General features: G+C 38.6%; 1 protein-coding gene across 3 annotated transcripts in view; it reads right to left on the bottom strand.

Moving 5' to 3' along the window:
* The window catches only part of UGGT1 (UDP-glucose glycoprotein glucosyltransferase 1), a 120,805-nt gene that overhangs the window by 42,163 nt on the left and 66,006 nt on the right, over nt 1-12,636 (bottom strand). For 2 of the 3 annotated variants that reach the window (XM_070463940.1, XM_070463942.1), the window contains exons 19-22: nt 5,742-5,862; nt 2,133-2,231; nt 839-862; nt 253-347 (exon numbers count right to left, since the gene is read on the bottom strand). In XM_070463940.1, coding sequence (XP_070320041.1) covers nt 253-347; nt 839-862; nt 2,133-2,231; nt 5,742-5,862 — 339 coding nt within the window. The remainder of the gene's footprint in view (nt 1-252; nt 348-838; nt 863-2,132; nt 2,232-5,741; nt 5,863-12,636) is intronic. The other variant, XM_070463941.1, reaches the window with a different exon arrangement.

Raw genomic sequence — 12,636 nt, 5'->3', positions numbered from 1 at the left:
TTCAATATAACCAGAGAAAGACCCAACACAGTCACAAATAAACAAATAAATTTTTTAAAGAAAAAGTCAGAATGCTGCAATCTTCTAGGCTTTCTCAATAGTTGCCAGACCTCTGAGAAAACAATGCTTCTTTTCCCCAAGCACTAAAAACACAGGATTCAGACTCCCCACCAGAATATTATCAGCACACAGATGTTCATGAAGATACTGCAGCTTCAAACAAAGATACAGACTGAAGTAGTAGATACTTGCCTGATGTTTAATAGCATCATACAACAACTGCCTTCCAGAAGGGCTATCAAAATCCCCAACAATCCAAAAAGTTACTGGCCTAATAAAAGAATCATCTGTAGAAAAAGAAACACAACATATTGAGTGGGAGGAGGGGAGAAAGCACATCCTATGTTTCAGTACTGCTTTTAAGTCAAGTGATTTCTGCAAACCATGCAAGAAATAAAGACACAAAGCAAAAGCAGTGAAACTTTGATACTAGAATGAAAGCATGATAACCTTCCATGTGGCTTAATTAGAAACTAGAAACATGCATTTATTAATTTATTTTGGTTTGGGCATCTGTTAGCATGTAAAATGAAAAAGAGTCTTTGAAAGTGTGGGTAACATATGATAGTCTTTAATCATATTCATTTGTAACTTTCTAAAATATAACTCTTTACAAACATACAGAACTTATCTGCATTGATAAATTATGTTACCCACAGGTTCCAGAAACATTCCAATAAAGTAGCAATAAATTCTGAATTACAACAGTGCCTGAACCACATAAGATAATTAATAAAAATTAATAAAAGGAATAGAACATTCTGAAGTTTAAAGTTACCATAGATTTCCTTGGAGGACATTCCTGGACAAAAGTAAAGGAAAAAGAGTAGAAGAAAAGAAATGTCATTTCTCTAATTAATGCCAACTTAAGAGACAAATTTTAAATAATGCCCAACATCCTCTATGCTTTTTTTCTGGTTCTTAGTCCCATTTGTGTCACAGAACTATACAAGGACTCCTCAGAATCAATTTCTTTGAGGAACCAAATGGAGCAGTTGCCTGTATTTAAATATACATTTGAAAAGCCAGAATTTCTCTCTGGGAGAAAGCTACAATGGTAACAAAAATAGCTACCCTAAACGACAAGTCGGTGCTTTGAAAGGGTAATAAATGTGACCAGAGAGGAAAAACATCTGTCTGCCATTAAAAGGGTATCATTTTACATGATTTTGATCTGCATAAAGAACTCTGTATCAAAATCAGTTTAAAAATGTATACAAGGATTTCTTGAACCAAGTTTCCCTTGTGGCTCAGCTGGTAAAGAATCCACCTGCAATGTGGGAGATGATCCCTGGTTGGGAAGATCCCCTGGAAAAGGGAAAGGCTACCCACTCCAGTATTCTGGTCTAGAGAATTCCATGGACTGTATAGTCCATGGGGTCACAAAGAGTTGGACATGACTGAGCGACTTTCACTTCACTTATCTTATAAATCCTAAAAATGTAATCCAATGTTGTCATTGAAGAGGTGAGTCAAACCAATCTGCAATCCATTAAGCCATTTTTACATAATTCTTTTTCCATTCTGAACCATGAAAAAATTTTTCCTTTTGCCTTTTATTTCTACTATGGTAGCTCAACTGGTAAAGAATCTGCCTGCAATGCAGGAGACTCTGGTTCGATTCCTGGGTCAGGAAGATCCCCTGGAGAAGGGATAGGCTACCACTCCAGTATTCTTGGACTTCCCTGGTAGCTCAGACAGTAAAGAATCCGCCTGCAATGCAGGAGACCTGGTTTGGGAAGATCCCCTGGAGGAGGGCATGGCAACCCACTCCAGTATTCTTGCCTGGAGAATCCCATGGACAGAGGAGCCTGATGGGCTACAGTCCATGGGGTCACAAAGAGTTGGACATGACTGAGCGACTAAGCACAGCACACAAAATTTATAAAGATAACATCTGAATTTTCAAATATATATATAAATTAAATTTAAATAGGTTAATTTCTAGACTCAAATAATTATACCAAAAATCAACAGAAATTATGGAATCTCTTTCTCAACAGACACTAAATTTTTGTAAATACTAAAAAAAAAAAAAAAGTTGAATCCAAGGTAAGCCTAAAATGTATTACCTTTCTTAGTCAGATAATTCATACTGTTGGCTATAGCAGCAGTCTTGCCTTGGGAATCCAAGACAGTAAATCTAGCATAATCATCCACAAAGAAGTTATCTGAAAAAAAAATTAAAGTAGATTTATAATTAATATGCCTAAATTCAATCTAATGTTAACACTCAATTGATAATCTGATTTGACCATAATATATGTTTTAACAAAACACATAAGCAAAATATATTGTTCCAAGTTCATTGAACAAATTAACAACATGACCCCTACCTCATTAATCTTATTTTAAGACACAAAGAGAAAATGTACCCATCTGACACATAACTCTCATATATGTGTTAGTTTGAGGATTTAAATTAATTCTATTCCTACTCTTTCACTTTATACCTAGAGGATGAGTTTTTAAAGAGACTCTTTAAATTCATCTCTCCTTTCCATAGTCCATCCCTGCAGTAGACTCTTCCCTATTCTATGCAGGGATAAGAGGGGATAAATGGGAGAGAAAATATAAGAAAATTCATATTTTATTATTTCATGTCTATCACAATAACATTTTTAACCTTAAAAGAAACAAGAGGTCATTTTTAGATATATATTTTCCCTATTAGTGCCTATGGGCAATTGCTCTTATTAATCATTTCCCCTCAGATTACTCTTACCAAAATTCAAGCTTTATCAAGTCACTCTCTTGCTCTAAGTACTTCGTAATTTCTTCCTACCTACAAAGTGGTCTCCAGCCTGGTATCATAAACCCTCTATCTCCAGCAATCATCCCAGGTCTCTGCATTACTCACACCCCAATACAAATGCCCTGCTTTGTGCCCTATCCTCCAAGCACAGCTTGCTTGCCCACCCTCCCATCTATTGGTCTGTACACCCACACACCCATCTATCTTTTCAACACAGAACACCCAGGGCCTACTATCCGCTCAATCAATGTTTTAGCAGTGGTAAGCACTTTACGACAGACATAGTCCATTCATACTGTTGGCTATATGCAGGGGAGGGGAGGAAGCACCATGGCCTTAAAACTTAGTTGCAGGACAGCAAAGGCCAAGAGCAGTGTAGATGATAGAGCAATAACCACTGGGTGAGGAGGACGCCAGTTACTCACTCCTTCACTGACAGCTCCAAAATGCTCACCAAGCGAACTACGTCCTTGCCACTGTGGACTAGCACCATGTCACAGTTGAGAATGATAACACTCAATGGAGAAAGATGTCCCCAAAACACAGAACTGTTTTTATGTTCCTATTCATCAGTACTCCAAAGATAACTCTTTACAGCTTAATTTAAAATGATGGAAACAACAGACAGGATGAAGATTCATAACACCGCCTGCCTTGCACTACTAATTCTTCAGGTAAAAAGTATTTTCTTAACTACTTTTTTTTTCAAATATAAGTATATATGTGAATTTTTCCTCTGCCTATATTTAACCATTTTCTTCTGCATGAAAGAAAAGGAATTTAGTTTCAAGTAGAACAGAGATAGCTGTAATAAAGTACCAATCACAAATAGATCTATATGTTTATGGTACTCACTACCACAACAAACACACTTGGTTTTGACTTCACCATTACACATATCCTTTCTTCCCCAGTGAGATTTCCTGAGCAAACAATGATATCTCTATTTTATTTCCTGCAGTTTGTTAAAGTGGCCTCCACAGTCTCCAGCAAAGGCAAAATAAAAAAATGCACCTGGGGTTAACTTCTTAACAAGGCATTGTTTTTTTGCTTTTTTTTTTTTTTCATTTTCCAAAATTATTTATTTTTAAGTGAAGGAAAATTTCTTCACAATATTGAGTTGACCTCTGCCATGTATCAACATGAGTCAGCCATGGTATGCACGTGTCCCCTTCGTCTTTAACCTCCCTCCTCTTCCCGCCCTTCCAGGTTGTTACAGAGCCCCAGTTTGAGTTCCCCGAGTCATATAGCAAATTCCCATTGGTCATCTATTTTACATATGGTAGTGTATATGCTTCCATGTTTCTCTCTCCATTCATCTTACCCTCCCCTTTCTCCCCCATCCATGTCCACAAGTCTGTTCTCTATGTCTGTGTCTCTACTGCTGCCCTGCAAATAGGTTCATCAGTACCACCTTTCTAGATTCCATATATATGCATTAATATATAATATTTGTTTTTCTCTTTCTGACTTACTTCACTCTGTATAATAGGCTCTAGGTTCACCCACTTCATTAGAATGGACTCAAATGTGTTCCTTTATATGGCTGAGTAATAGTCCATTGTATATATGTACTACAGTCTATTTATCCATTCATCTGTTGATGTACATCTAGGTTGCTTCCATATTGTAGCTATTGTAAATAGTGCTGCAGTGAACTTTGGGGTACATGTGTCTTTTTCAATTTTGGTTTCCTCAGGGTATATACCAAGTAGTGGAATGGTTGGTTCATGTGGTAGTTCTACTCCAAGTTTTTTGAGGAATCTCCATACTATCTTCCACAGTGGCTGTATCAATTTACATTCATACCACAATGCAAAAGGGATGTCTTTTCTCCACACCCTCTCCAGCATTTATTGTTTGTGAATTTTTTGATGATGACCATTCTGACTGGTGTGAGGTGATATCTCATTGTAGTTTTGATTTGCATTTCTCTAATAATGAGTGATGTTGAGCATCTTTTCATGTGTTTATTAGCCATCTGTATGTCTTCTTTGAAGAAATATCTGTTTAGGTATTTTGCCCACTTTTTGACTGGGTTGTTTGTTTTTCTGGTATTCAGTTTCATGAGCTACAAAAAGGTATTCTTGTGGAAACAACCTAAACATTAATCAACTTAGGAACAGATAAGCAAAGTATGGCCTGTCTATACAATGGAAAATGAATCAGTCATAAAAAGGAAGTTCTGAGACAGGCTACAATGTGGATGAACCTTAAAAACCTTTATGCTTAGTGAAAGAAGCCAGTCACAAAAAACTTCCAATTATATAAAATATCCAGAACAGAAAAATCCACAGAAAGAGAAACTAAATTAGGTAGTTGCTGAAGGACAGGAGAAGTGGGAAACGGAGAGGGACTACTAATGGGGTACATCATTTCTTTTGGAGGAGTCTAAAATTAGATAGCATGATGATCACAACTTTGAAAATATTCTAAAAACAGTACACATTACAACTGTACACTTTGAAAGGTTGACTTTTATGGCAAGTACGATATTTCTCAATGAATCTTTATTTATTAAAAAGGCATTCTTAAATCCACCGAGTAAAGCTCTCTGAGATATTTGTCAACATTATTGTTGAAATTCACATCAGAATTACGAAGAAAACAGCTGCTTAAGAGCTGTAGGACTGTAAGAAAGTCAATAATCCAGGACCATTCCTACCATCTAGTGCCTATGTTGAGCTGGCATTTAAAAGACAGTGAATAACTTTCAGAGTTTACAAAGATTTATCCAGGAAGAATTTCTCTCCTGTGGAGGAAACTCCTGTAAATTTAGAGGCTCATATAATGAAATCAAGTACAAAGAGTTTAAACAAAATTGTATCACAATCTTGGGTTATCTTCTGAACATTAGAATCCAATAAATACAGGATTTTGAAAGACAAATCAAAAAAGCTTAAAGTGTTCCTGAAATGTTACTTACTGGTTGCTGTTAGGTCCAGGTATTCTCGCTCAGCTGTCAAAATCCTAGAGTTGATTCGTGGAACAACATTTGGCTGATTCATGATATACTCTACCACATCTTGGTCATGGGACAGTTCACCCTATAGGAAAAAAAGAAACAGGATTCAGGTAAGATGCACGTTAAACAAATATGAGTAGTGTTCAGTCACTCAGTCGTGTCAGACTCTTTGTGATCCCATGGACTGGAGCCCACCAGGCTCCTCTGTCCAAGGAATTTTCCAGGCAGCAAAAATACTGGAGTGGGTTGCCATTTCCTCCTCCAAGAGATCTTCCTGACCCAGGAATCAAACCTGTGTCTCCTGCATCTCCTGCATTGCAGGCGGATTCTTTACCCACTGAGCCATTGATCAATAGCAGTTTATTAGGAACTAAGAACTCACTAACTTTATATTATCTTCTGACATACTAGTAACAGCTAACAATAAAAGTTACCCCATTATAGGTTCTTGTCGTTGCCAAGCAAGACTCTTTATGTACAGTATTTCTAATCCATTCAACAATGTGAGCTAGATGTGGTACAAAAAGGTTAAATGACTTACTCAGAGCCACAAAGCTAATGATAAGTGCATATGAAATGCAAACCCATGTTTGTTCAATCTTGCCACAGAAACAAGCCAGCTTGAGAAACTGGAGTTAACACAAGCAAAAATCCATCTTGAGACCTACTCACAGTAAGCTTCTCTCTAAAGAAGAAAGCAAATGATTCCACTAAAGCAGTTAATATACTTTGAAAAAAAAAATTACCCCAAGCCTTTTTCAATCTCAGGCATCCAAATAATCCTGTATTTCTAGGGCCATGATTACACTGGGGAAGAAGAAATCATGTATCATTAACTCTTCCCTTTCATACTTCTCATATCATAGAAATACTTGTACTTCATGAAGGTGATCTAGTATATGTGGCTGTGGAAACTTATAAACTTTCACACTGAAAATATTTCATATAAAACCGTACTTCAACATGATTTTCAGGGGAAACAGATGTGAATCAAATATACACAGTCAAGTCTTTAAAAAATCCATTCAGGCATCTTCTGTGGCTACTTATCTCAAGAGCAATACTTCACATATGAAATCTCAAACTACAAGCCAATAATGAGCATACAAACCAACTACCAGAGAAGGCAATGGCACCCCACTCCAGTACTCTTGCCTGGAAAATCCCATGGATGGTGGAGCCTGGTAGGCTGCAGTCCATGGGGTCGCTAAGAGTTGGACACAGCTGAGCGACTTCACTTTCACTTTTCACTTTCATGCACTGGAGAAGGAAATGGCAACCCACTCCAGTGTTCTTGCCTGGAGAATCCCAGGGACGGCGGAGCCTGGTTGGCTCTATGGGGTCACAAAGAGTCGGACACAACTGAAGCGACTTAGCACCAGCGGCAGCAAACCAACTACACAATTCAAAAGACTTACAAAGGTTCTCGATGACTCAGTATAGATGTAAGCCCATGTATACAACTTTGGTCTCTATTATAAAAGCCTAACTGAAGGAGGGCAATTTGGCAACATCTATCAAAATTATACACACCTTTAAATGGAGCTCACGTACAAACACACACACACACACACAGTGATTGTTTGCAGAAAGAAAAATGAACAGAGAGGAACAGGAATGTTTAAGTCACAATTTTGCTTCATTTATACCTCTATACACACTTTGAATCTCACACATCTGCGTATCCCAGAACTCAAAGATTCTTTAATATATGCAAATCAAGCAAAGTGTTATATTAACACAGAGTAAAAATCATATGATCATCTCAAAGGTGTAGAGAAAGCTTTTGACAAAGTTCAACACCCATTTATAATAATAATAAAAAAAAAAAACCTCTCCAGAAAATGAGCATACAGAGAACCTACCTCAACATAATGAAGACCAGATATGACAAACCTACAGCTAAACATCATTCTCAATGGTGAAAAGCTGAAAGCATTTCCCCTAAGATCAGGAACAAAGCAACAACGGCCACTCTCACCACTCTTACTCAACATAGTTTTGGAAGTCCTCATCATGGCAACCAGAGGAAAAAAAGAAATAAAAGGATGACAAATTGGAAAAGAAGTAAAATTGTCATTGTTTGCTGTACTATATACAGAAAATCCTTTAAGATTCCACCAGAAAACTATTGGAACTAATCAGTGAATATGGTGAGTCTGCTGTTGTTCAGTCACTGAGTGATGTCCCACTCTGGACTGCAACCCCATGGACTATATAGCACACCAGGCTTCCCTGTCCTTCACTATCTCCTGGAGTTTGCTCAAACTCATGCCACTGAGTCAATGAATGCCATCCAACCATTCCATCCTCTCTCGCCCGTTTCTCCTTTTGCCTTCAATCTTTCCCAGCATGAGGGTATTTTCCAATGAGACAGTTCTTCACATCAAGTGGCCAAAATACTGGAGCATCAGCATCAGCCCTTCGAATGAATATTCAGGGCTGATTTTCTTGAAAATTGACTGGTTTGACCTCCTTGTGTCCAAGGGACTCTCAGGAGTCATCCGCAGCACCACAGTCCAAATGCATCAATTCTTCATCACTCAGCCTTCATATTTATGGTCCAATTCTCACACCCATACATGACTACTAGAAAAACCACAGCTTTGACTAGATGGATCCTTGTCAGCAAAGTGATGCCTCTGCTTTCTAATATGCTGTCTAGGTCTGTCATAGTTTTTCTTCCTAGAAGCAAGCATCTTTTAATTTCATGGCTTCAGTCACCATCTGCAGTGATTTTGGAGCCCAAGAAAATAAAGTCTGTCACTGTTTCCATTGTTTCCCTATCTATTTGCCATGAAGTGATGGGACTGGATGCCATGATCTTCATTTTTTGAATGCTGAGTTTTAAGCCAGCTTTTTCACTCTCCTCTTTCACCCTCATCAAGAGGCTCTTTAGTTCCTCTTCACTTTCTGCCATTAGTGTGGCATATCTAAGATTGATATTTTCCTGGCAATCTTGATTCCAGCTTGTGATTCATCCAGCCCAGCATTTCACATGATGTATTCTGCATATAAGTTAAATAAGCAGAGTAACAATATACAGCCTTGATGTACTCCTTTCCCAATTTGGAATCAGTCCATTGTTCCATGTCCAGTTCTAACTGTTGCTTCTTGACCTGCATACAGGTTTCTTAGGAGGCAGGTAAGGTGGTCTGGTATTCCCATCTCTTTAAGAATTTTCCAGTTTGTTGTGATCCACACAAAGGCTTTAGCATAGTCAATGAAGCAGAAGCAAAGTTACAAGGTACAAAATTAGTGCACAGAAATTACTTGCATTCCTAACAACAAAAGAATAGACAGAGAGATTAAGGAAACAATCCCATTTACCATCACAATAAAAAGAATAAAATACTAAGAAATAAATCTACCTAAGGAAGTAAAATACCTGAACTCAGAGAACTATAAAACACTGATGAAATAAATCAAAAGAGGACACAAACAGAATGAAAAATATATCATGTTCTTGGATTGGAAGACTCATTGTAGTGAAAATGAATATACTACCCAAGCAATTTACAGATTCAATGCAATGCCTATCAAATTACCAATGGTATTTGTCACAGAGTTACAACAAAGAATTCTACAAATTGTATGGAAACACAAAAGATTCTGGATAGCCAAAGTAATCTTGAGAAAGAAAAATGGAGGAGGAAGAATCAGATTCCTTGACTTCAAATGATGCTACAAAGTTACAGTAATCAAAACAATATGGTACTGGCACAAAATCAGAACGATAGACCAATGGTACAGAATAGAACGTACAAAGATAAACCCACATGCCTCTGTTACCTAATCTATGACAAAAGAGGCAGGAACAGACAGTGGAGAAGAGACAGCCTCTTTGATCAGTGGTGCTGGAAAATCTGAACAGCTACATGTAAAAGAATGAAATTAGAACACTACCTAACACCATACACAAAAATAAACTCAAAATGGATTAAAGACCTAAATGTATATAGACCAGACACTATAAAACTCTTAAAGGAGATTTCTTAAAAAGCTGGAAATAGAACTGCCATATGACCCAGCAATCCCACTTCTGGGCATACACACCAAGGAAACCAGATCTGAAAGAGACACGTGCACCCCAATGTTCATCGCAGCACTGTTTATAATAGCCAGGACATGGAAGCAACCCAGATGCCCATCAGCAGACAAATGGATGAGGAAGCTGTGGTACATATACACCATGGAATATTACTCAGCCATTAAAAAGAATTCATTTGAATCAGTTCTAATGAGATGGATGAAACTGGAGCCCATTATACAGAGTGAAGTAAGCCAGAAAGATAAAGACCATTACAGTATACTAACACATATATATGGACTTTAGAAAGATGGTAACGATAACCCTATATGCAAAACAGAAAAAGAGACTCAGATGTATAGAACAGACTTGTGGACTCTGGGAGAAGGCGAGGGTGGGATGTTTCAAGAGAACAGCATTGAAGCATGTATATTATCTAGGGTGAAACAGATCACCAGCCCAGGTTGGATGCATGAGACAAGTGCTCGGGCCTGGTGCACTGGGAAGAGCCAAAGGGATCGGGTGGAGAGGGAGGTGGGAGGGGGGACTGGGATGGGGAATACATGGAAATCCATGGCTAATTCATTTCAATGTATGACAAAAACCACTGTAATGATGTAAAGTAATTAGCCTCCAACTAATAAAAATATATGGAAAAAAAAAAAAAAAACTCTGTCATCCCCTTCTCCTCCTGCCTTCAGTCTTTCCCAGCATCAGAGTCTTTTCCAAGGAGTCAGTTCTTTGCATCAGGTGGTCAAAGTATTGGAGTTTCAGCTTCAGTATCAGTCCTTCCAATGAATATTCAGGGCTGATTTCCTTTAGGATTGACTGGTTGGATCTCCTTGCAGTCCAAGGAACTCTCAAGAGTCTTCAACACCACAGTTCAAAAGCATTCAAGCTCAATTCGTGGTGCTCAGCTTTCAGTCCAACTCTCACATCCATACATGACTACTGGAAAAACCATAACTTTGACTAGATGGACCTTTGTCGGCAAAGTAATGTCTCTGCTTTTTAATATGCTGTCTAGGTTGGTCATAACTTTTCTTCCAAGGAGCAAGCGTCTTTTAATTTTATGGCTGCAGTCACCATCTGCAGTGATTTTGGAGCCCCAAAAAATAAGTCTGACACTGTTTCCTTGTTTCCCCATCTATTTGTGATGAAGTGATGGGACTGGATGCCATGATCTTCATTTTTTGAATGTTGAGTTTTAAGCCAGCTTTTTAACTCTCCTCTTTCACTTTCATCAAGAGGCTCTTTAGTTCTTCTTCACTTTCTGCCATAAGGGTGGTGTCATCTGTGTATCTGAGGTTATTGATATTTCTCCCAGCAATCTTGATTCCAGCTTGTGCTTCATCCAGCCCAGCATTTCACATGATGTATTCTGCATATAAGTTAAATAAGCAGGGTGACAATATACAGTCCTGATGTACTCCTTTCCTAATTTGGAACCAGTCTGTTGTTCCATGTCCAGTTCTAACTGTTGCTTCCTGACCTGCATACAGACTTCTCAGGAGGCAGGTAAGGTGGTCTGGTATTCCCATCTCTTTCAGAATTTTCCATAGTTTGTTGTGATCTACACAATCAAAGGCTTTGGCATAGTCAATAAAGCAGAAATAGATGTTTTTCTGGAATTCTCTTGCTTTTTCGATAATCCAATGGATGTTGGCAATATTGATCTCTGGTTCCTCTGCCTTTTCTAAAACCAGCTTGAACATCTGGAAGTTCACGGTTCATGTACTGTTGAAGCTTGGCTTGGAGAATTTTGAGCATTACTTTATTAGCATGTGAGATGAGTGCAATTGTGTGGTAGTTTGAACATTCTTTGGCATTGCCTTTTTTGGGACTGGAATGAAAACTGACCTCTTCCAGTCCTATGGCCTCTGCTGAGTTTTCCAAATTTGCTGACATATTGAGTGCAGCACTTTCACAGCATCATCTTTTAGGATTTGAAATAGCTCAGATAGAATTCTATCACCTCCACTAGCTTTGTTCGTAGTGATGCTTCTAAGGCCCACTTGACTTCACATTCCAGGATGTTTGGCTCTAGGTGAGTGATAACACCATCATGGTTATCTGGGTTGTAAAGATCTTTTTTGTATAGTTCTTCTGTGTATTCTTGCCACCTCTTCTTAATATACTTCTGCTTCTGTTAGGTCCACATCATTTCTGTCCGTTTATTGTGCCCATTTTTGCATGAAATGTTCCCTTGGTATCTCTAATTTTCTTGAAGAGATCTCTAGTCTTTTCCTTTCTATTGTTTTCCTCTATTTCTTTGCATTGATCACTGAGGAAGGCTTTCTTATCTCTCCTTGCTATTCTTTGGAACTCTGCATTCAAATGGGTGTATCTTTCCTTTTCTCCTTTGCCTTTAGCTTCTCTTCTTTTCTCAGCTATTTGTAAGGCCTCCTCAGACAACAATTTTGCCTTCTGCATTTGTTTTTGTTTTTACAACTCACTGTTGAACCACCAGTGACAGGAGAATGTTGGATCCCAGCAAAAAAAAGGTACCCCACGTCTAGGGGCAAATGAGAAGCCCCAGCAAGATGGTAGGAGGGGCAAAATCATGTTTAGAATCAAACCCCATACCCACCAGAGATGCTTGGAGGGCTCAAACAAAACCTTGTGCATACCAGGACCCAGAGACCCCACAGAGACTGAGCCAGACCTGTGTTTTGGAGTGTCTCCTGTGAAGGTACAGGTCAGCAGGGGCCTGTCGCAGAGGCAGGGGCTCTGCATGCAACAGATCTGGGTCACACAGCCTGTGGCATAAGCCCTCTTGGAGGAGGTCACCATTAACCCACCACAGAGCCACCAAGCAGACGACCC

Source organism: Odocoileus virginianus, unplaced genomic scaffold (assembly GCF_023699985.2).
Source record: "Odocoileus virginianus isolate 20LAN1187 ecotype Illinois unplaced genomic scaffold, Ovbor_1.2 Unplaced_Contig_10, whole genome shotgun sequence".
NCBI classification, from domain to species: domain Eukaryota; kingdom Metazoa; phylum Chordata; class Mammalia; order Artiodactyla; family Cervidae; genus Odocoileus; species Odocoileus virginianus.
This window is presented reverse-complemented; position numbering and strand designations above follow the sequence as displayed.